Source organism: Pezoporus flaviventris, unplaced genomic scaffold (genome assembly GCF_033815535.1).
Source record: "Pezoporus flaviventris isolate CSIRO_AGI_PZ_B2104156 unplaced genomic scaffold, CSIRO_AGI_Pfla_v1 ptg000002l, whole genome shotgun sequence".
Lineage (NCBI taxonomy): Eukaryota > Metazoa > Chordata > Aves > Psittaciformes > Psittacidae > Pezoporus > Pezoporus flaviventris.
The window spans coordinates 51585466-51610013 of record NW_026892550.1 but is presented as its reverse complement, the minus strand read 5'-3'; the positions used below and the strand labels follow the sequence as shown (position 1 = coordinate 51610013).

The 24548-nt window shown below is 40.2% G+C and overlaps 1 protein-coding gene across 5 annotated transcripts in view; it reads left to right on the top strand.

Annotated features, from left to right (window-relative positions):
• PAPSS1 (3'-phosphoadenosine 5'-phosphosulfate synthase 1) overlaps nucleotides 1–24548 on the top strand; it is a 53156-nt gene that overhangs the window by 3886 nt on the left and 24722 nt on the right. The window contains exons 1-5 of one of the 5 annotated variants that reach the window (XM_061478306.1): nucleotides 4374–4495; nucleotides 11399–11513; nucleotides 15179–15414; nucleotides 16815–16953; nucleotides 18944–19062. In XM_061478306.1, coding sequence (XP_061334290.1) covers nucleotides 4436–4495; nucleotides 11399–11513; nucleotides 15179–15414; nucleotides 16815–16953; nucleotides 18944–19062 — 669 coding nt within the window. In that variant the 5' untranslated portion in view covers nucleotides 4374–4435. Of the gene's footprint in view, nucleotides 1–4373; nucleotides 4496–4591; nucleotides 5000–5270; nucleotides 5293–11238; nucleotides 11275–11398; nucleotides 11514–15178; nucleotides 15415–16814; nucleotides 16954–18943; nucleotides 19063–24548 lie in introns of those variants that run through there. The other 4 variants (XM_061478303.1, XM_061478324.1, XM_061478319.1 and 1 more) reach the window with 4 other exon arrangements.

Sequence of the window (24548 nt, the reverse complement as noted above, 5' to 3'; positions counted from 1 at the left end):
AAAATGTCAGCAGTCACCCAGGACTACCTACAGCCACTGCGTGCCTATAGACTACAAGGATAGTCGATTATCTTCAGATATCTAGTACTTAGCTCTCCTGTAAAGTTAACTGTTTTTGTTGTTAATGACAAAGTAAGACAAACTCCAAATCAGAGAATCGCCTAACTGAAAGCCTGCGTTATTTCTTATTCACTGACTGACCTCTAGTGGTAACCACAGCTTTTGCAGCAGTTGAAATGGCAGCACTCAGAACATTCTGAGGTGTGCATTGCAAAATGTGAAGCATGAGGATCAGCTTTTTCAAAATTGCGCACTATGCGCTTTTGCTCTACCCTTGCTACTATTAAAATCATATGTTACTTAACTTTGCAAAATAAGCATCCCGTGAACTCAGCGGGAATTTTAAGCCGAAGTTCTAGTATCACCACTGCCCCCTGCTGTCTACCTTTGCTAGCCAGTACCTTTCTCAATCTACCTCTCTTGTACTTTGTCAAAGACAGTCCATCAGCCAACACAGCATGGCTGGGTATCCTGCTGCCTGTAGGACATCTGCTCAGCTTCTCTTAACATCAGTGTATTACCTGGAACTAGCCACCAACCATCAACTTTCACTGCTGGCCAAAATAGATCACTTCATTCTGAACACTGACGGCACATGGAGTGAGTTTATATGTCTAAAGAGCAAACTCAGCAGATGTAATAATTGCAATATAATTGGGAAGAGAGCTTTAATCCTCAGTATTGTGGGACATGAAAAGAAATCTGAGTTGAACATTCAGAAGTCAGAAAACAAATGGTATTCTCATCACCTAAGGTTTCTATTAGCATTTCTGCTGATCTGTGGCTTCTTTGAGCACCTAGGCCAGATTGTTCTGCTGGACATAGGTATCAGTCCAAATATTAAATAATTTAAAAAAGCTTTGGCGAAAGACAGAGAATGAGTTCCCTGAAATACCTCCTCTATTCCCATCTTTCTCAAATATGGGAGTTATACAGGTCTTCCTGTATTTGCATATTTTGTGTGCAGATGAGCATATCTTGTCTGGAACCCAAGGTGCATTACAAGTGAAGTATCACAGAATCCCAAGGGTTGGAAGGGACCTCAAAAGATCATCTAGTCCAACCCCCTTGCAAGAGCAGGGTAACCTAGAGTACATCACACAGGAACTTGTCCAGGCGGGCCTTGAATATCTCCAACGTAGGAGACTCCACAACCCCCCTGGGCAACCTGTTCCAGTGATCTGTCACTCTCACAGTAAAGACATTTTTCCTGATGTTCACATGGAACCTCCTATTCTCCAGTTTACACCCATTGCCCCTTGTCCTATCACTGGACATCACTGAAAAAAAACTAGCTCCATCATCCTGAGACTCACCCTTTACATATTTGTAAACATTGATGAGGTCACCCCTCAGTCTCTTCTCCAAGCTAAAGAGTCCCAGCTCCCTCAGCCTCTCCTCATAAGAGAGATGTTCCATTCCCTTAATCATCTTTGTAGCTCTGCGCTGGACTCTTTCAAGCAATTCCCTGTCCTTCTTGAACTGTGGGGCCCAAAACTGGACACAATATTCCAGATGCGGCCTCACCAAGGCAGAGTAGAGGGGAAGGAGAACCTCTCTTGACCTACTAACCACACCCTTTCTAATGCACCCTAGGATGCCATTGGCCTTCTTGGCCACAAGGGCACACTGCTGGCTCATGGTCATCCTATCCACCAGGACCCCCAGGTCCCTTTCCCCTTCACTACTGTCCAGCAGGTCAGCCCCCAACCTGTACTGGTACATGGGGTTGTTCTTCCCCAGATGCAAGACTCTACACTTGCCCTTGCTGAATTTCATCAAGTTCCTCTCCGCCCAACTCTCCAACCTGTCCAGGTCTCTCTGAATGGCAACACAGCCCTCTGGTGTGTCAGCCACTCCTCCCAGTTTAGTATCATCAGCAAACTTGCTGAGGGTACACTCAGTTCCCTCATCCAGGTCGCTGATGAAAATATTAAACAGCACTGGTCCCAGCACCGACCCCTGAGGGACTCCACTAGTCACAGACCTCCAGCTAGATTCTGCCTCATTGACCACAACTCTCTGCCTTCTTCCTTCCAACCAGTTCTTGATCCACCTCACTACCTGATCATCAAGCCCACATTTCCTTAGCTTATCTATGAGGATGCTGTGGGAGACGGTATCAAATGCCTTACTGAAATCAAGATAAACCACATCTACCGCTCTACCATCATTCATCCACCTAGTTACTTGCTCATAGGCAGCTATAAGGTTGGTCAAACATGACTCCCCCTTGGTAAAGCCATGTTGGCTGCTCTTAATGACCCCCTCATCCTTGATATGCCTAGAGATGGTGTCAAGAATAAGTTGTTCCATCACCTTTCCAGGGATGGAGGTAAGGCTGACCGGTCTATAATTACCCGGGTCCTCCTTCTTGCCCTTCTTATAGACCGGCGTGATATTTGCCATCCTCCAATCCTCAGGCACCTCACCTGTTTCCCACGACTTACCAGAGATGATGGAGAGTGGCTCAGCAATGACCTCTGCCAGCTCCCTCAGCACCCGTGGGTGTATTCCATCTGGACCCATCGATTTATAGATGTCCAGATTGCTTAACTGATCCCTAACCCAATCCTCATCTACCAAAGCAAACTCCTCCTTTATCCTGACTCCTTCCGGGGCTATAGGAATCTGGGTCCCCTGGGGAGAGTCTGCAGGAGTAAAGACAGAGGCAAAGAAGGCATTCAACACCTCTGCCTTCTTTGTCTCCAGGGCACCCACCTCATTCAGCAGTGGGCCTATAATGCTTCTTGTGTTAGTTTTATTCGCTATGTATTTGAAGAAGCCCTTTCTATTGTCCTTGACCCGACTTGCCAGATTAAGTTCCAAGGAGGCTGCACGAGCAGCAATCTGTATCAGCATAGTTAGGATAAGTAACAGTAGAATTTAAAAGGATTGTGATTGCAAATAACATTTAGAGTGACCCAAGGTGCGTAAAGCAATGTTGCACAACGTGCAGTTAACCAAGTGTGCTTTAGGCATAACTGAATAGTGAACAGGGAAAGCTCTCAGCTCCCTGTTGCAGGGCAGTATACTAGGTCTCCTTCCATGCTTGGGAGAACATTGTGTGAGAGGTTCTGCTCAGTAAAATCCAGGCCCTGCTTCTGCCACTGGTTGCCATGGTCAGAATGCAGCCAGGCACTGCCGGTTCAGTTACTTGCCGGGCTGCATGCTTTACAACTTTGTCATTCGAGTCAAGCCTAAATAAGTAACTGCAATGGTTGTATAAATTCTATCTGACCTTCAAATTGCCTGGCAGCGTTTCTAATTATTTTTCTTGATTTCAGGGAGGTCATCTACCTTGCGTAAGGACGATAAGCTTTTAATCTGAATTTCAAGATATGCTTTAAAACCAACACCTTAGTATCCTTGGAAGAATGTACTTCTGATATAGCAGGAGTAAACATTCAACCACAAAGAAGACCTTTTTATTTCCTGTGTAAACTGTCAGAGAACAAACAATCTACAGACAGACTGTAAACAGGCTCATATTTTTACAGTAAATGCAACTTGTTGTTAGTGCAGCACCATTTCCACCTTAAGATTAGCACTTAAGTGCTAAAGCAATTACTTTCTGGAACTGATATAAATGGACTAATATTTAAACAGCAAATGTAACTCCTATTAGTATAGCACCATCTCCACCTTCAGATTAGCACCTGATTGCTAAAGCAGTTCCTGTCTACAAGGTAGAATCCAAGAACTTCTTGTTCCAAATTCACGGTAAGAGATTTCCTAGAACGCAGCACAGAATTAGCTTTGTTGGGCTCCTTGTGAGGTGGGAGATTTAATTAAAGCAATCCTTGCCTTCCAGGTCACTCCTGACTACACTGCTGTTTCTCAGCGTTTCATCACCTTCAAGGTAAGGCTTTGCAGCGAAGCCCTGTCTCTCCACAAAGACAGGGGAGAGGGTGCTCTGCTCAGGCGATGTCTTTAGCTTGTCCCTGTCACATAAAAATGAGGCAGCCGCTTTGTGCCGCTCCCCAACTGTTCCTGAGGGGTGTCACGGCCTTCTTCCCAGGAGCTGAGAGGCCCTGGGTGACGGGTGCCCGCAGCACCCCGAGTCAGCACCCACCACCCGGCAGGGGCAGCCGCGGGCGCCACAGGCCACCAGCCCCGGAAGTGTCTGCGGGCCGCAGCTACCGCCCACCCTGCCGCGCGTCACGGCTCGGCGCACGCGCGTGGATACTCCTATGCTCCCCTCCCCGTGCCGGTACGCAGCTCCGCCCTGCACCACCTTTGGCCGAGCCGCGGGCGGGGACGCGCACACGGCACGGCGCCTCGGCTGCTGCGGCTGCACCCGTACTTAGCATCGGTGGGGAAGGAGCGTTCTCCTCTCCTCCTCCCCTCCTTCCGTCGCTGTCCTCCCGCGGCCATGGAGCTGCCCGAGAGCCAGTGCAAGAAAGTCAAGCTGAGCAACAGGATGCCGAACTGGGTGAGCGGGTGTGCGGGGAGCGGTGTACCCGTGGGCAGGTGGGCGAGCGGGGCGTTCGAGGCGGAGAAGGGAGGGAAGGAAGACGCGGTCGAGCGCCGTGGTGATGTGGCAATGGGCGGCAGCCGGGATGGGGGCTTCCTGCCCCGCTGGCTGCCGCCCACCCGCCTGCGGCGGGGAGGGAAGGGATGCGGGCCGGAGGGAGCGCGCGGGCGGCGTGAGCCGAGCCGGTTAACGGAACGGCCGTGCGGGCTCCCTGGGAGGAGTGTCGCCATGGAGCACGGCGGCGGCGGCCCGTGCCGGTGTCCTCGGGAACGAGGGGGTAGCTTGTGGGGAAGGGCAGGAAGCCCCTCCGGAGGGAACCGGCGGGCTGGGGGTTTCGTCCGTGCCTCTTCTGTCGTGAGCCCTCAGTTTCTAGCGCGCTGGAGGGAGGAAAACTTAAGAATGCGATGTACAATGTGGCCATTCATAAACCTGGGTTGGCCAAAGACTGAGGTTCTTTGTATGGTGGGTGTTACGTGGAAAACTGTCGAGACAGGGTTTAAAAGAATCTAACTAAAGCCTCATTCTTAGCCATAAAGATGGGCGAAGATCAATTTACAGTGAAGACCAAAACACAGCTAGTCAGAAGATACACTGCAGGCCTTTGAGAACATTTGATACTTTTGATGATGCAAGACAAGTGAAAAGTAGTATGATTTTTTTGAGACTATAAAACAGAGCTGAAACAGATGAGGGATAAGATGCAGAAAACATGTGATACAGAAGTAACAGTGTAAACCAGTCTTTGAAGTGTTACTGTGAGTAGTACAAGCCGCAGTACTGTTATTGAAATGACAAATATGTTAAAGAAGAGTCTCATGGTTGTCTGAAAATGGGAAAGTTGATACTGTACTAAAAAAGTTCAGTAAATGTTGTGCCTGTCCAAGCCTCTTCCATTGTGTACAAGTTCAAACTTGTTTGCATAGGAGAGTAATTGATAAGTTACATTCTTTTGATTTCTGTGAGGAAAAGGCAAAATCAGATGTTACAAAGATAGTGAAATAGATCATGTCTGGGTGGCAGTAACAAAGCGTATTCAAAAGTTATTCAGCATCATTTAATTTGTCAGGAACAAAGACAAGATGGATTTGACCAAACTAAGGAAATGTTATGGCAAAACCCAAGGAGTATTAACTGACATTGACTGACATTAACTGAAATTAACAGAAAGTTAAGTGGCATCAACTGTTCAGTGAGTTCAGTTGAGGTTAGCAATCCCCTCTGTGTTGCGTGGCAAGCAGAGGAAGATGTCTACTTCTCCTTTTTTCTTCATCAGACCTTGGCTGAATTGCTCTTTATAACCCAGTAAGCTTCACCAGGGAAAAAAAGTGCTGCTGATTCACATGCTCCACACACAAAATGTTCTGGCACTTCTGACTCTGTGTCTGTTCAGCTGAGAGCAAAGTCAAAGCAAACCATTATACCCTGTTGGAATTGGCAGCCCCTAGGGGAGTAGGCAGAGCCTTGTCTTCCAGACTTTCTCTGGGCATCCAACACTATCCAAAATACACCTCTGTCTGTGGAAATCCCGTTGCCAAGCCCACCTCTGAGCACAGACACCTCCAAGTTACAGAGCAGCGCACAACTTAGCCTCAAATACCACAATTACACTAGCTTGATAGGGATATTTGTGAAATGCTTTCTTTATTGTAGCTCTAATTCCTAACATGATGGAGGTGTTGCATCATTTTGCAGGTAACTCCTCAAGAGAGCTTGCTCCAGTTCTTGTTTTAGAGAGTGTATTCAGCAGAGGCATCTCTGGCTTTGTTTTTATTCATGCCTTTTGATGCCAGCTAATGACTCCACTCTGTCACTGGTGAATAAGCTATCTCTGGTTTTGGTCATGCTGTTACTGTGGCAGGTGGCAAGTGAAGATATGTTCCTTATAGTATGGTTATCAACGAGTACTGTACAATATTCTGGTTTCTTTCTGCTGCCGTGATTTTTGAAACTGTCCCAACTTTATAACAAATCCTTTGTGACAGCGGTAGGAGAGCATGCATTTGTCAAGTTGGGTGATGCTTCACACAAAGGTGTTTAGATTCCCTGTTGAATCAGTATCACTGTGGCAAATTGTTCTGAAGGGCAGTTGTGAGGATAAAGGTAAGAGTTTTTGTTCCAAGTGTGAGGAAATTTAATGCTGTAGACTATGGTAGAATATGGATTAGAGAATTGTTAGCTTTTTAATCTCTACAGAACATCTTATTGTTCAGATACCATTTCTGGGCTTGCCCTCCTTTTCCAAGCACGGTTGTCCAAATCAAAGCATGAATTTCAAATCAGAATTTGAGAAAGTAGCTATTGGAAGGTATTCCTTGCAGGTATTTTGGTGAACAGGTCCTGAAGGCTTATGTACGTACGGAGTAGACTTTTGGGTGAAATGCCATTGTTTTAGCATCTGAATTTTTGTATTGGAATTATGTCAGTTCTCCTTGCTTGTGTTTGTAGACAAAGGAAATGGGTAATGTTCAGTCTGCTGGAGTTGCTGTTTCGCTACTGAGGAGAGCAGTTTGGTTGGAAAAAGAAACTTATCACTTGGTTGAGTTGTCGTTGCTGAAGAATAAATGTCATAAAAATGTGTTATTGAGATAGCCTATCTTATAAGAGGCACATAGTGAGCAAGTTAGCAAATGGCTTAGAAATGCATCTGAGGTGTTTGGGAAATGGGAAAGGCATTAAAGATAAGACCGCATTTCAGAGGTGATGCTGGATCTGTTGCTACTGTTAGCTTATGGGTGTTGTTCGCTTGGGGAATCGGTGCTGTCATCTTACAGCAGAAGACTATAGATTTACTCACAGTTTCTTGGGTATATATGGTTTGTATAGAAACAGTGCCTGCGCTTTACACAGTCCTTTCCTGATGCTTCCAATGTCAAAGCTGCCTCAAGGAAGTGCTGTGGCATGGGGAGTCTCTGCTTGCCACTGAAAGCTTTACTTCCTACCCCAGGGGTCTTGCTTTGTGAAAAGTTAAAATTTGATGTCAAGTGACTGTAGAAGCACAATGTTTCATTGTTGCTCTGAAGTAGTGAAGAATAAGTTCAGTTTATGCCAGTGTAATGATCTGGCTGTTAATTACGAAACGAGCAATAATCTTTTCTGCTGCCTTTTGATCTTGGTGTTGCAACTTGGGTTTGCTCTCCTTTATCTGGATGTCTGATTGGAGTTCTTACCGCAAAGGTGTTTGTTACTGATAGTCAGATTTGGCTTTGGCAAAAAAAAATAAATAGTTGCAACTGGGCAAAACATCAAGAATAAGATAAGAAAATAAATGCAGGTCAGGTCTCCCTTAACAAATATTTATACAGATAAATTGACAGAGTTATATTTCCTTTTGGTCCACATCTTCTTTCTTTCTTCTGTTTCCATAGTTCTTAGATGTCTGTACTCATTTTCCTGGTCAACTACCTGCGAAGTGAAAAGCTACCTTTATGACAAAAAAAAAGTAAGCTGTGAAGTCATCCTTTCTTGCTGTGTTATTACACCTTTTCAGTGCACATCTAAAGTGAAAGGCTTATTACTCCAATTTTTTTATCTTCAGTACAAAGATATTATTGTTATATTGCAGCACTTCAGATTTCATGTGAGACACAAACTGGCATAATGGGGGAGAAGAAAGGAAAGATATGTCAGAATTCCCAGCTGACGTTACTGTTATAGAGAAACACAGTGGACCAGAGCATTTTTTAACATGCAGGAGGGAAAACATTAAAATGCAGTGTTTGTATAAGTAGCGCAGAAGCACTTAATATGTAACATGGGGTGCAAGAAATATTTTTGTAGCCAAGTTAGAGAGGAAATTTCCAGTGGTTGTAAAAAAAGGCAGATAAAAAGACCTTTGAGATTAATGCCCTTTTTTTCATTAGCCCCTTTTCAGAAATTTAGTGTGTTGTTTCAGTAGAGTGACTATTATAGTGAATGAAATTAGGCTAAGAAGTTTAAAATAGCTCTTTTAAACAGTACTTCATCATATTGAGTTTTCCTGTTACTCATTTTCTCTGTTTCATTTCTTTTAACATTGATAATATGGATCTCCAAGGCTAGCAATGCTTTGACGCAGTGTAAAAAGAAATGACTGTTCTTCATTTCTGCTATTATTTTGGATGGCCATTTAATTTCATCAGTTGATAGTCATAAAATTTTGCATACAGGAATTTGAAGACTGGCTAAATAATTTAAGAGAGCAACCAATGTAAGCCACTGATTCTGCTCCTGAGTATTTTTCTGTACCACATCAATATTTGTAGTAAATGTATATGTCCGGGATAGTAATTAAAAACATACGATTTTGAGGATGCAGCTTTTGGCTTTTGTTGCTCAGTGGTGCTAGTGAATCATCTAGTAGGAAAGTGAACAGGATTAGGAAACATTACTAGGTTGTCAGTTTTTTTTTCAGCAAGAGAGAATGACTTGCTAAATTATTAACTCTTCAAAGCACTTCTATAAAAACCTGTTCTCTGTTGGAAGGTAAGGAAGATTTTGCTACTTTGTCCAGGAGTAGTACTGAGCTGTCTTGTGTGCATACATACATAAACAGAAGGTGGGGCTGCTGGGGATAGGTGTGGTTTTGAAAGGATGCACACAGTTTGAGCACTTTAACCTTTAGTCTTGGATGCCTGCTTCTGAAGGATTATTGTCCCACCCCTGAGCTTGCTGCCTGCTCTGTTGCACTTGTGTGCCTTGTATTCCTGCAGTCTGTTGGCCTTCCTGTTGCTGTGTCATCAATGCTCATTTGTTGCTTGATACTTTTTTGTTTCTTCTTTTTTAAAGTTGTCTTTTTTTTCATCATTTTAAGAATCCCTCTTGCCTGCTTTCATGTGTTTTGTAAGCTTAGTGCAATACCCTGATCAGTTGCGTTGCTGCTTTGCTAGTTCTGGAGAACAAAGAAAACTGATGCAGCTTACTGAATACAGTCTGGAAGAAGTCTCCTTGGATGAGGCCTTTGACCTCCAAAGTGTTTGAGTGTGATAGCATACTGATCACTAGGAGTCAACAGCAAAGTATGTGTATTTTTACATTTTAGTGTGAAAGAGACAGTGGCTGTGCTTTGAGACTGCCTTGTGTTTTTCTAGTGCCTAGTAAAATACAGTACAACTGGAATTATTGAGAAAGAATGTTGCTATTAATGTATTAGTTTGAATTGCTATGTACAGTATATGAACAGTATATCTTTCTTTTAATTGAAGGCCAAGTACTTAAATTCTTTTTGTTGTTTTTTAATTCCACAGTCTGTCCATTTGCTTGCTGATATCTCCAATTTTATGTAGTGCATATTTGTTTCTACTAGAGGAAGAAAGAATTTTTCTTTTTTTTTTTTTACTCTTTGACTTCTGGTTTTAGTTATCTGTATTGTAGTAATTTCATGTACAAAACAGATTTGGTTTTGGAGATAAATTATTTGAAGGTAGCATGATCAGCAAATACAACTTCATTTTTGTATGGTTATAAAATCTTTGCAGATGGTGGTTTCTTATGGGTTGGTATTCAGTCTTCATCTAATTTTAGATGCTGGACTGTCACCACTGAATTACGGAGTCGTGTCTGAAAACTTGAACATCTGTTTTTACCTTGTTTCTGTGTTAACTATGAGCCCAGCTGTGTATAGAGGTGGGGATGTACAATCACGCAAATTCATAACTTCCACTTAGGTTTTAGATAAACTTTAAAGTGTTTTTCTGCAGAAGAATGCTGTAGCAGCAGCTCTTGAAGCCACAAGTAGATACAATTTTTCTGTTAACACTACTTTGTGGTATTTCCCTCAAAAACTATGAACAGCTCTCTGCTAGTACTCTGTAATCCTCTGAATATCCTCCCTTCTTTTGTTTTTATTAGATGTTATACGTGCTTTTCTTTCCAGCTAGTGCTGATAAAATGATGAAAGAGAAGACAGTGTGAATATCTTAGAATATGTTTGTAAGCAAGAGAAGTCAAAGCAGCATTACATACACCATTAATTCCACCCCACCTCTCTTTTTTATTTTTTTTTATTTTATTTTTTAGCATTCTCTTTCTGTTTGATTGTTCATGCTTTGGTTGTCTAAGGTCCTGATCTTTTATGAACAAAGTTCATGTTACCTGATGCCGTTAAAGCTTAAGGGAATGCTGAGGCTGATCTTTCTGTGGTGGGTTCCCTTACCTTAAACTGTGAAATGTGTTTGACAGCAGTGTAATTTTTCTTAAGATACTCATACAGAAGCTTATTATGAGGAATAAATTGTTTTAAGAATATCTTTAACCAGCTTTGTTGTAATTAAGATTATATTACAAAAATCCCATCTTTAAAAGTAAATTCTTTAGTAAATCACTTAGAAATAGTACTTTATTTAAGCACTCAGAATATGTAACTGGCTTAGTTCTGGAGACTGAAGATATAGGTAAAGGCAGAGTGGTTTGGAGGTGTGCCTGCTGAACTGAAAGTTGAACCAGACATGCGTAGTTTGCAATGAAAAGGCCTCTTAAGAGTTAAAAATGAGCCAATGTTTCGCTGTTTTATGACGGAAACCTTTAGCTCAGAGAGGAAGAGTCCATTTGATCTTACCTTTAAATGACTTGAACAGAAGTAGCGCCTAGCAGCTCATCTCTTTTTGTACAGTTGATTTTTCTTAAGTTGTATTTGAAAGTAGTAATTGCCTAACCTGGCAATCTCAAGTTTCACTGAAGGAGCACAAGGGATGTGGTTTGCTATGGGTGGCTTTTCTAATTTCCTTTGTGTCCTTTGATCTATGCTGCAGCTGATGGATTTGGTATTGTTTTTACTTCCATTGATCTGTCTTCAAATCTTTCTCTGTGCCTGTGAAGAAATTTCAGTATGGTTTGCCAGCTCACCCTGTCAGACATTAAAGACCTAATCAGCTGCTTCTTTTACAGGGAATGCAGAGGGCAACCAATGTTACCTACCAAGCTCATCATGTCAGCAGAAATAAGAGAGGCCAAGTGGTGGGAACAAGAAGTGGTTTTCGTGGATGCACAGTCTGGTTAACAGGTACAGTCACGGATTTCTGAGGATCTTTTTGTTTTAGTTTTTCTTCTGAAAAGTTACTTAGCTCCTTCTTTTTCCTGCAAAGTTGAGTGTTTGTAGAATCTGAGATGCTGATGCAATTTTATTACTATTTTTTAGGTAGACTAGGAAGAAATTGCTCTGGGACAGATAGTAATTTGAGAATGCATCTTGTTCAATGCTCTAGGAGCATTTTTTTTTTTTTTTTGGCACTGTCTATTGCTTAATTATGGTTGAGTTTTGAAGTGCATGGGGATTTTGTGTGGTTTAACCAATTCTGGCTCTTCTTACTGTCCATTTACCCTATTAAGAAATGAAACCTAACTTGTCTCCCCCGTTCCCCAAGACTGTGTTCCTGAACCTTTTCTGTAAGGGTCTTTTCTCTTTAGAATGATCTTGTCTTTTTCAGTTGAAATAACGATTCAACATAAAACCTATGCCTTGAACAGCAATGGTGTGTTCAGGCAATGCATACTGGGAGTTATTTTTGAAGTCAGCACTGTATTTTTTTTCACTGAATTGTTTTGGTTGTAAAAAAGAGGGGTAAACAAATTCTAGAAGACACCTTTGTTTCATAACTGAGGGGATTTTTTTGTTCTGTCTTTCAAAGTTCCTTGAAGCTTCAACATATGTCCTTTGGAGGCTTTTTATTTTCCAGTTCAAATGGAAACGAAAAAAATAAATATCGCAATGTGTTGTTTTATTATTTTGTAAACCATTTAGAGCACTGTTGTATTGCGATACAAAAGATCTTCGCAAAATATTAGAGAAACTTACTGCACAAAGTAAAATTTGTTTCCACTAGCGTTAATGAACATGTGGGAAAGGTAAAGTAGTAGTTGATAACAAATTGCAGAGAGCCACTCCAAACAGAATTGATACAGGAGCTTGCTGTCATGTATTTCTTTGGTAAAAGAATGGAGCACTTTGTCTCGCTATATCTGTCACATAGCTCCAGCATGTCTCAATGCTTCAATTATCTGGTAGGCTGCCTCTCTGTTTCTCCTGGTAATTCATTAATATCCTTTTGAAAAAGGTCATGATAAAAATGTTTTCTCAGTTTATCTACACAGCAGCATTTTCCAGTCATCATTCTTTTAAAACATGACAGGCATTAAGATTACATTTGTTTAAATCCCAGCTAGCAACTAAGTACCACATAGTTAATTGTTCACTCTCCCCACCTTGATGGGATGAGGAGCAGAGTCAGGAGAAAAAAGGTAAAATCCATGAGTTAAAAACAGTTTAATAATTGAAATAAAGTAAAATGCAATAACAATGATTGTAATGAAAAGGGGAGAAAGAAGGGAATAAAACCAAAGGAAAGAAAAACGGTGCACAATACAATCGCTCACCACCAGCTGACTGATGCCCAGCCTGTCCCTGAGCAGTAACCGCCCTCTCTCAGGTCAACTCTGCCCAGTTTGGGCATGAAGTGCTGTGGTATGGGAATACCCCTTTGGCCGTTTGGGTCAGGTGTCCTGTTTCTGCTCTCTTCCAGCTTCTCACGCCCCTCCTCACTGGCAGAGCATGAGAGACTGAGGAGTACTTGACTTAGGGTGAGCACTACTTAGCAATAACTAAAACATGAGTGTGCTATCAGCGTTGTTCTCAGACTAAAGCCAAAGCACAGCACTGCACCAGCTACTAAGAAGTAAATTAACTCTATCCTGGCTGAAACCAGGATAATGCCCAATTTCCTTTTTTGTCAGGAGGAAGAAAGTTGGTGGTAGAATACAGAAAAGTAGGAAGGCTGTAAGGTGTTAAGAAGAGTGTGTCAGGGAAGCTGGATTGTTGATGTTTGAGCACTGATGTTAGGGAATGAAATGGACTGTAGGTATTGAAGTAAGCAATACTACCCATTCTAGAACTGTGCAATGAGTCTTCGAAATGAGTCTTCAAAACCCTGCTAGGTTTTAGAATAAAAGCTGAAACAGTGGTATACTCCCTTCAAGATTCTCTCATGTCACCAGCGTTCCTGGAGTGGGAGTGTACTGAAAGTTATTTCAGAGGTTTTCATTTTTTATTTTTAATTTTATTTTTCATTTTTAAACTCAGGTTTATTTGAGAGTTAAATTGTAGTAAATGTCTTGTGGTGTTGAGTCAGGGGGTCCTAGTAAAAATGAAAAATAACGTAAAAAAACAAAGAATGTATAAAAAATAGGAAGCCATTACTTTAACGTGTAACATAATATACAATTTTAGAGTGTAAGTTATTCTAAAGACTTGTCAGCACAAAAGCTAGTTTTAAAATTCATTATTATATAACATTACATTTTGCATTTCATTAGACACTGGAGACCAAGTGATACGTGCTAGAGCATTTGGGTGAATAGCATGCTAGATGTGGGGACAAAAACTGCAAATCAAAGACTGCATCAATGAGAAATTATGAAGTTGCTGAAATCCTAATTTGGACTGCCATGAATACTTTCTAGGAAGGGGGTGTGTGTAATTGCTGCCAAAAGAAGACTGTTCTGTTTCCAGCCTTGTTTTCCTTTCTCGCCTTGCACAAGCTGTAGTGCTTGCCCAACCCAGCCTTGAGCTGATTCAACCTAAAACTAAATCGGTGAACTTAACACAGCCTCCTCCCATGCACAAAAAATGGAAAAAAAGTGGGGAGTAGGGGAGGGAAGAAGATGAGCAAACTGAGTTGGCTAAGGGGCACCAGAGGTGTTGAAGTAATAGAGTTGCAAAGGTCTTAGAAGTAATACCAAACTGATGGAGTTTTATTTTATTTTTTCTTGTCTGCTTTGTCTAGAATGAATCTTAACCGCTGCTAATACAGATCAAAACATTTTTCTTCACTCACTAGTGTGCAAGTTTATTTAGACTGCCATTACCCTTATTTTTTTACAATTTTACTTACTCAAAGGATCTGTTTATCTTATGAAGATTTGTGTTTGTGTTCCATTTAGCAGCTGATTGCTCAGTATAAGCAGAAGCATGTGCTCCAAATAAATTCCTGAAATCTAGTCTGGAAAATTATTTAAACACATTTGCAACTTAAAGCAAACAGTGAACTTTCAAGTACTAGAAAGACTTCTGAATTGTTTAAAGGTTTGTTGCCTAAGATACTGAACTGGGCTAAAGTTTAGTATGAAAATTGTCTTTGCTTGTTGCTAACACGTTCCAGTTAGTAGAACATGAATGCTCTGTGTGAGTTTTGAGTAGGCAAGTTTTATTGTGTCTGTGGTGTCTAATTCAGTGCTGTTATTCTGCAAGGAGTAAGAACAGTGTAGTCTCGTCCCATTTCTTATGTTGACTGGAATTCACTTCAGAGTGAGATCTTCTTGTTCTGATATAAACGTAACATCTTAACTGAGTTTGGTTTCCAAGTTTAGCTTATTCAGCTAGTATCAACTGCCAGCAGCAGCACTGGAGAATGTGCACAACCTCTGTAAGTGGCAGCAACTCTCGAGGCCACAGTGTTCTCTGCTTCTTATGTCACACTTAGCTTTGTGCCTTACTGTCCCTATATCTATTGTCTGTGTAAAAGGCACTTGGTGGGTATTACAGGTAAGCAACTCTGAAAGGCATTGCTGCTGATGCCTGTCACTTTGGGTTTTTCACACTAGCAGTGGTAAATGTAATATAGTTTGCTCTAACTTGTTTCTGTTCTTATGTAGTTATATTATTGAATATTCTAGGTCTGTCTGGTGCTGGGAAGACTACAGTGAGCATGGCAGTAGAAGAGTATTTAGTATGCCATGGCATTCCGTGCTACACATTGGATGGTGATAATATTCGCCAAGGCCTTAATAAGAATCTGGGTTTCACACCAGAAGATAGAGAAGAAAATGTCCGTCGTATTGCAGAGGTTGCTAAACTTTTTGCAGATGCTGGTTTGGTGTGCATCACTTCCTTCATCTCTCCTTATACTCAGGTAAATATGAAAACCCTCTAGATAAAGTATAGGGAAAATACAAAATGTAACTCAGTGACAGGAATCCTTCACTGAACTTAGCCAGGACCAAATACTTGCTTGACTTTTTGTCTTTTCTTTTAATGACATTTGTGCTTTCTAGAGATGATTATTCAAATTTAATTATTCATTATTCAAATTTAATTATTATTCATTATTTAAATAGGAGACATTAATCTTTAAATATAAAAAAAAGTTTGCATTAGTCTTGTAACTGGAACTGTCCTTCAGTCTGTTAGACAGAATTTACTAATCTAATACAAGGAACAAATGCATATGATAGTCCAAGAAAGAGTCTCAAAATTACAATGTCTTGTTTGATCCATGTAGATTCCAGTACTTTATAAAGAACAGGTATACACTTAACCTGAAGACTCGCTTAAATTTTTTAAAAGCATTTTTTCCTCTAGTGAATGAATGGTGTGAGCTGTATTTTACCAAATGGCTTAAGGGAAAAAATGTGTAATTGCCCATAATTATTTTATTTCATGCTGTGTGTCCAACATAACGTTCGGTATACTGAAAATTAACCTAAATCCATGTTTACATTGTTTTGTGAACTTATTTTTTTTTTGCTTATCTATGAGAACTTGGATGGGGGAGACAAAGTGAACACCAAGTATCTTGAAGATACTTACAAGTATCTTGTAAGCTGCCTGGGGCTGTAGCTTACATGTTTCACAGCATGAGAAAATGTTACTTCTTGGGTTATAGTGGTACAAACAGTTTTTGCGATGATAAATTGGGGAACTCAGAATCTTGCAGTAAAATACAGGTCTTTAGATGTAAGACTAATAATAATAATGTTTAATGAGAGATTATGTAGAGTGGATTTTTGAAAGTGTTCTGTTCTCTAACTGAAATTCACCAAATGCATGGCTTGATAAGCACTGAAACAAAATAACATTTGAAGTATAGCAGTCTTGTCAGATGAATGAATGTAGAGAAATCTGGTGCTCTGGAGAGAAGATGGTTGTATCTGGAGTAGCAGGTAATAACTCCTCTGAGTTAAGCAGATGTAAAAGTTAGGGATGTACTTAAAGATAGGGGCAGGTACAGAAAATTCTGCAGTGTATGCCTGGGTTGGGTGTTGGGTGTTTTTTATTTACTTTTCTTTTAATAAATCAGGTTAATGTAAAATACCTCGAATTTTCATGTCAGCTTTTGCCATGTGATGAACTATAGTCAGACTGGTGTAGCTTGCAGGACATCAGTTGACCAAATCATGTTTGTTTTTTTCAGACTTTGAAACTTGCTTACATTTTACCGACAGCTTCTTTAAAAAGAACTTTGAAAGCAGAAAGACAGTCACAGTATGTGGGTGCAATCTTTCATTTATTTTTTTTCCTGTTTTCTGTCAGGATCGTAATAATGCCAGACGAATTCATGAAGGGGCAAGTTTGCCTTTTTTTGAAGTATTTGTGGATGCTCCATTGCATGTCTGTGAGCAGAGAGATGTTAAAGGACTCTACAAGAAAGCCAGGGCTGGAGAAATTAAAGGTGAGCCTAGGTGTAGTCACATCCTTTCATACCTGAAGCGTTGGTGTAATGTGACTCCGCATAGGTGGATGTGCTCGAGTCTGTGCCACCCTTAAAAGCAGTGTGGACTGGGGACAGGACTGAGCAGCAAATTGTACCAGCTATTGCAAGCTCTTACAATTGAGGATTAGTCTGTCCTTTGTGTGTCCATTGACTAGTTAAAAAAGAGCCTGACTCTTTATAAAGAATTGCATTAACAAGAGTTACTTCTTCCAGAAGGCAAAGCGTGATCTCTGTCTTTCTGTGAATGCTATTAAGAGCACTTCTGAAGAGATTTTTTGAAATTAGGGTTCTGTGCTAGTGCCCATGAAAATGACTTCATATCCCCAGCCTCAGATCAAGATGTAACTAAAGCCTGTAATAAAAGAAAAGCCTAAATACGTGGTCACTCATTGCAAATATTGTTTCAAATGCTTCTTTACTCTGTGCTATATTATAGTTTGCAGAGGCTGATGATAGCAATTTTTAAAGTAACTGTTTTCCTCAGCTGAGTTTACTGATGCTGTAATGTTGAACTCAGCATTTATCAAAAGGGTTATAAAAAAATCAGGAAATCTAAGACATTGCACATGATTGATTGATACTTCTAATGCTACCAAATATGTCCTGTGAAGACCAGCAATAAATAAGGCTGACCTGAGGTTTGCTCAGAATCATAGCAAGGTGGCTTGAGATGGCATGATACAAATCATAGAATCAAATAGGTTGGAAAAGACCTTCAAGATGACCAAATCCAACTGTTACCTCAGGAATACCATGTCTGTACAGAATCTGAATTTGTGCTGTAGAACTTCCTTAATACTTCGTGAATTTTACAAGCTCCATAATGGAATTTTGTTACTTTAAAAGTGGTAGTGAGGTATACAGTGGCTGAGTCAGTTACAAGTGGGTCTAGCACTGGCTGTATCTTATAACCCATCTGATAATATGAAGGATGAAAATTAAATGAACTTGTCTGTTCACAGAAGTGAGCAACTGTCACCACCTTTTTCTCTGGCTGTGGTAATGAGACACTTTGTCCCCTGTTCCTACTGCTCCTAAAGTCAGATAAAGTATACAGGTTTTGGTACAGATATTGGGTTTTATTTATCACATGAGGTACTGGAGCAATCCTTTTTCTTAGGTGGGGAATTAGGCTACTAATTTTCAGAGTATTAAAGACTGAAGTGAAAAATTCAGTTTTAATGTTTGTAGTTGTGCAGGATGCAGATGTTCAGTGGCTGCAGCTCAACTGGTATTTCTGCTGCAGATCTGACTTGTAAACCTTACATGCTTTGCCTTTAGCTTTGATTTTTTTTTTTCCTCCTTGTTTATGTATGGTCAGTCAGAATCTCCTCTTCAAATCAGACTGTTGGCTAAGTAGGCCAGAACAAGTTCACTGTAGTTTGTAGTGCCTGTGGCAGTAGTTGTTACAACTATAGCAAACACACACATCTACTTCATATTAACAGCTGTCTTAAAATGGATATATTGGCTGAACTAAGGTAATAGATGTTGGAATTTCCTACTCTTCCGAGTACTGCCTGGTGTCATGAGTGTAAATTCACCTATATACTGGTTGTTGGACATCATGCTTTGTGTTCAAACCCACAGCATCACAGCTAACAATGAAGGACAGCTGATGGATGGCTAACTCTGGGTTGGTGTGCACAGTTCTACTGCCATTGCTTCTTTCTTTCTTCACAGGAAAAATCAAGTAACTCACCAACAAAAATGAGCTATGTATGTGCTGCAGAATGCTAAAGTTTGATGCAGTCATGTAGCAGGATTAGCAGATGGTATGATTAAGAAAAATGTTGATTTCCCTAAGAAATGCTCTATTAAGAAAGCTAAAACCCTGTGCTCTTGTCTATTGTGTTGGTTTATATCTAGAAAACTGTCTAAGAACATTGTTAAAATGGAGTAATCCTTTGGGAATAGTTGCTTAAGATTTTTGTCTTACATTCTGTAGGTTTTACTGGGATTGACTCGGAGTACGAAAAACCGGAAGCCCCAGAGCTTGTGCTGAAAACTGATTCCTGTGATGTAAATGACTGTGTACAGCAAGTTGTGGAACTTCTTCAAGAAAGGGTGAGCAGAAATGCTGATATATCGTAGTAACTTTTTTCAAAGCATTTGTGCCTGTAGTCTGAATGTATGTTCTAGGAAAAGCAAAGACAGGCTTATTCATCTTTAAATTCTAGCTTTTAAGCTTGTCCTAATGTGTGCTTCATTTTTAAACCTAAACATTGCAACAACTTTGGTCTCCAAGTTGAAAAAAAAATTGGACAAATGGAAAATCAAGATATATTAATTATCATAACTGATAACTGGAAGGGAGAGAAGGCTGTGTCAGTTGTTACAGAAGCAGTGATGAATGCTGACTTAGCAAATGATAGCAACCAATTTTAAAGATTCTGAAATTTTTTACTTTGTCTCTATATTGTACAACTTAATATATACTGCAGATAGCAAGAGCCAGGGTTGCACTCACACAGTACTTTGAGCTGGCTTAGGGGTGCTGTGGTTGTGTCTAGTTTCCCTGGTTTCCACTGTTTTTCCTGCGCTGGTAAAAGTGGTCCTGCAATTGAGTAAGGGATTGTTCAGGAAGCCGTTCTTTACATGCCTGAGTTGAGGTAATGGTTCATAGCTTCTGAAAAGGTAAGCCTCTCCTTGTTCATGCCTGCAGTCTACACCATCCCTTTTCAAGCCTCTGGGCCTCCTCCCATTGTCTGCTGAGTGATTCAGTTCATTAACCAACCTAAAAAAAAACAACCAATCAAAGCAAAACAAACCCAACATAAAAACCCCAAAACAAAGAAAAAAACCTCAACAGCCACACCTCCACCCCCCCCAAAAAAAACCAAAAAACAAAAATCAAACCCACGCACAAAACAAAACAAAAGCAACAACAAAGGCAAAAAAACAACCAAACAAAACCCCCCAAACCACCCACAAAAAACCAGACCAACCCCCCCCCCCCCAAAAAAAACCAAAACACCAAAAAACCAAACCCCCAAACCTTACTAAAAGTGAAGGCAGCCATAACATGGCCTCTTGAAACCGGATAGCCAGAATTTGCTAATCTTCATGTAGAAGAAATGTCTCCATACATTCTTATCTATAGTCAGTGGGTAATGAGCAGATGACATTTCAAACAATTATTTTAATTTTGATACTCCAGCAGACATTATTCATGTGTTTTGTGGTGGGTTTGTTTATTTTTGTGATGTGGATGTTCTGGAAATTTAGGGTGTAGCTTGAGTAAAGCTCCCTTCCAACCCAAAAGGTTCTGTGTATCTATGATTTTTACCCTAATGCTCATGTGAATGTTTTTTGGGAAAAAAAAAAAAGTGCTGTATCAGAGTCCTGTGTATGGGAGGTTACAGTTCCTGATTGTGGGAGGCCATGTGCCTCCTGCTCAGAAGAACAATTCACTAAGTTTCATAATTGTCGAAACCAATGTTGTGTGTGCCGAGATGGTGATTCCCAAAGTCTTGCGTTAGCATGATTGGTTGACAGTTCTGAATGCTGGCTTCTAGCCCAGTCAGCTTAGCTCTGTCCTTTGCTTAAGGCACATCTTAGCACAGATTTTTCTTTCTTTGTAGACAACAGTCTCATGAATGCCAAGATATCTTAGTGGTTGCTTACTTCAGTGAAAGACAATGAAACCAAGGCATGGCTGAACAGGCATGTCTTGTTCTCATGCCATCTTAATTCAGTGATACCTTGAGAGTATAACTTCTGTAGGTTTCCTTTAGTTGGAACAAGCTGTGTCTGTGTGTTCTTGAATAATCCATTGTGATTTGTAAAGAAAAAAGACCATAGGCAAGCAGTATTAAAAATAATTTGTGATGTTTGTTTTGTTTCAGTAGCTGTATAAAAGTTTGGGAAACAATCCACTCAAAGTGTTGGTAATCCTTGAGTTTCATGGATTCTAGTTCAGACAACAGTGATACTAGTTCAGACAAAAGTGGCAGAAGAGGGAAGACAATTGGAACTGTATAAGTGCTATATTGTGGCAGAGATAGATATACATACAGAAGTTTATTAACCAAGAATTTGAAACACAGTTGTTTTGTAGGTAGTAGAATTATTTGTTTTTTAGAATTTTTCATCTTATTTGAAACAAACTCTGAAGCAAATTTAGCAGGACTTTTCCAAAACTGTGTTCAGTCATTTATGGAAGAAAAAGGAGTTACAAGCAGATATTGAACCTGGAAAGTTCTTGTGTGGTATAACTTGGTTTTCAGGGTCATCTGGCTTGGTTTCTTTGCACGTAAATGCAATAGACACTTGAAAGTTCTTCTTAGGGACCTAGAGTTCAAGGTACTGATGTATGTCTCCTACAGCTACCAACTGTCACACCCAGCTGCTTTCAGGACTATACATGCTTCTTTTCTTTTTTCTTTTTTTTTTTTTTATTCCCCCCCCCCCCCCCCCCCAAAAGACTTTTGTGGCTTTTGAGCTTGATAAATTTGACTTCAAATCTGCTGACATTTTCTAGTGGAGGCAGACAAGCCTAGTGCAGGTGTTTGGCTATAAAGATTTAATTGGTTTTGTTCTTGTTTTTCCTGTCAACAAATATAGCTGATCTAGCCCACTGCACAAAGTTTGTATTTCCTACCTATGGAGTAAATTCATTATTTAGCCTGGAAACTATTTTCTGAAGAAGTCATAGTTCAGAAATGCCACTTTTCCTGTTAAGGAAGTGCAAAATTGTACAAGGAAAGAGTTGAATTTCCAGTAGGTAACTTGAAACTTTTAACTTTTTGTAAAAGTCCCGCACTTACAGATCTCAGTTTATGGTAGCTCTGCAAATACCATCCCCTAAATTGGAATTTGATCACACCCTTCTTCTACTGTTTAGATCAATCCAGTGGGTGTGTATAAACATTGTGTCCCTTCTTCTGTCTCCCACCCATCCCCCAGGAGTTACAGACAATTTCCTATCTAAGCTTGGCATTACACTGGTGTTTGGGAAGGTGCTCCTCGTGGTTACACAGTACTGGTTTCCTAGCTCTGTTCACACAGTGCCCTGCAATTGTATTTAAATTCTGTGCTTTGGAATGGTCAGAATTAGGAACACAGTAGAAGCTAAGGCTGGTGCTTGGAAGTCAGTCTCAGTTGTTTTTTTCCCTTAAGATGCAAACTTTGACTCTGGTAGGTCTTGGAAAATACATAGAAATGGGTGAGACAAACTGGTTTTCATAAGACGCGAGTGAGTTGGGTGGGAAGCCACCAGGGTGATCAGGGACTGGCGCATATTGCTGTAAAAGAAAGGTGGAGGGGAACTGGACTTGTTAAGCCTGGAGAAGGCTAAAGGATATATTTTTGCTGGTTTTAGCACTGCAGTGGGAGAGTATAAAAAAAGACAAATGAAGGCTTTTGTCAGAGGTGCACAAGGGTAGGATGAGGGGCAACAGGCATGAGATGAAACATAGGAAATTCAAGCTAGGCATAGGGGAATAATACCTTTTTACTGTAAAGGTGATCAAATATTAGAACAAGTTTCCCTGAGAGTTTGTGGATGTGCCATCCATTCAGGTATTTAAAACTTGATTGGCCATGTCCTGAGCAGCCTGCTTTACTGGATCCAGTTTTGAGCAGGAGGCAGGACTAGATGACCTTTGCAGGCTTCTCCATAATTCTCACATAGTTACTTTGTGTGAGAAGCTGAGGGGGGAAAAAAACCCACTCTGTGTAAATTATGGGCAAGATTATACTATTAGTTTTATACTATTGCACTGAAGATTTAAACACTTAACAAGAAGGATGTAAGCCAGAGAGTGAGCAGTATAAGCTAAGCATAATTCAAAAAAAAGCCACACCTTAGTACTTAACTTTTGTACTTCCCACATTAATGAAACATTGATTTCTTCTTATGCTTAGGAAAGTATGTAGAACTTCTGTATTTTAAGTTATGGAATTCCTATTTATGAAATATGTCTGCCTTGGTTGTGATTGCTTTCTTCTGAAAATACACTACTGAATGTTATAGATTTCAGTAGCTCAACTTGGTAAACAAAAAAACCCAAAAAGGCATGTATAATTTTGGAGTTGTTATTAAAAGAACAAGCTCCAGTTACACTGAGTTGTGTAATCATTAAATACTGTGATGGTGTTGTTTTTGTTATCTATTCTTTCTTCTCTTGTTTTTAACTTCTGGGGCAGGGCACAGACAAGGTTTTGGTTTAGAGTCACTGTTAATCGCAGAGCCTGGGCAACAGTCATCCAGATAGTTCTGTTGACTGATAGGTTTGTATGAGTATTTCGTAGATGTTTTCATTCAAAATGATTTAGGTTGATACAGATGTACTGTGTAAGCTAAACATGACTTATTTTGACCAAAATAAATGTGTAAAGATGTCTTTACACATTCGGGAGAAACAGCAGTGAATGCTTGTGGTCAGAAATTCCTCTTGTTGGCACAAGAGGAGTAGTTTTTCTATGGCTTAAGTGAATTTAAGAAATGATAGAACATAACATAATGGGCAGAGGGTTTCAGTCCAGAAAATTGTACCCCTCTCTTTTAAGATACAGCTGTTACTGCATTTTTCAGTTTGCCCTGTACATAAGGTACTCACAAATTTGCCTGCAAGCCGTAGGTACCAAAGCAGTAATTATTATAGTCACAGAAATACATCTGTTTTTTCAATATATAAATAATTCAGTGGCCTAACACCTTAATTAATATGAATTTGTAAGACTAGTAATTCAGTAGTATAAATTGGATTTCACTTGTGGATTCCCATCTGCTGGAAACTGGCCTGGAGGCCCTTTCTTTACAGTATGTTGAGGATGTTTGACAGCACTAGCAAAGAACCTACCATAGCAGTCTAAGGAGGCAAATTCCCATAAAGCATATCTAGGTTATTTGTTTATTATTTTGCTGGTTTTGATATGAACGTGTTGAGAAATAATAAATGTTGAGGAATGTTGTATAACTTGTCTTTTGATAGAATGGACTTCTGAGAAGTTACTACCTTAAAGTGGTCACTAGATGGCTTGCTAGCCTAGAATTTTCTTAAAATTCATACAGTTTAAAGACCTATGGATTCCTCTTTTTTAAAAATCTAAGATGTTGTTTTAAATGACTTTTATGTCTGCAAAGGATTCTAGGTTTAGTAGTCCTACAAATTCTCTGCATGTCTGACTCAGTGTTGCTAGAACTATCTTCAGGCTATTTACATCCTTATAATGAGGTAGGTTGTTGGCAGAAACTGCATTATGAAACCTTTTTCTCTATTGTTTTGTCCATTAGTGTAACACTAAAACCGGAATGATATTTGAGTAGACCTTTTTAATAGGCACATATATTTTCAGCTTTTGATGGTTTGTAAAATTAGGACGTTCTAGCATGGTAATGAGCTATTCTCCAGAGGGGAATCTTCAGTGAAGCAGTATAATGTGTACTCAGTCATCATACTTGTAAGGTCTGCTGTTCTTTACAGCAGGCAATGCCTTCATTTGAGGAGTCTGAGAGTCTGCTGCAGCTCTCCTGGGCTGTAGTGCTGCTACTCTGGCAGAGAAAAAAGAAGGCAGGTTTTGCCTAGCTTACTACCTAATAAAATCAG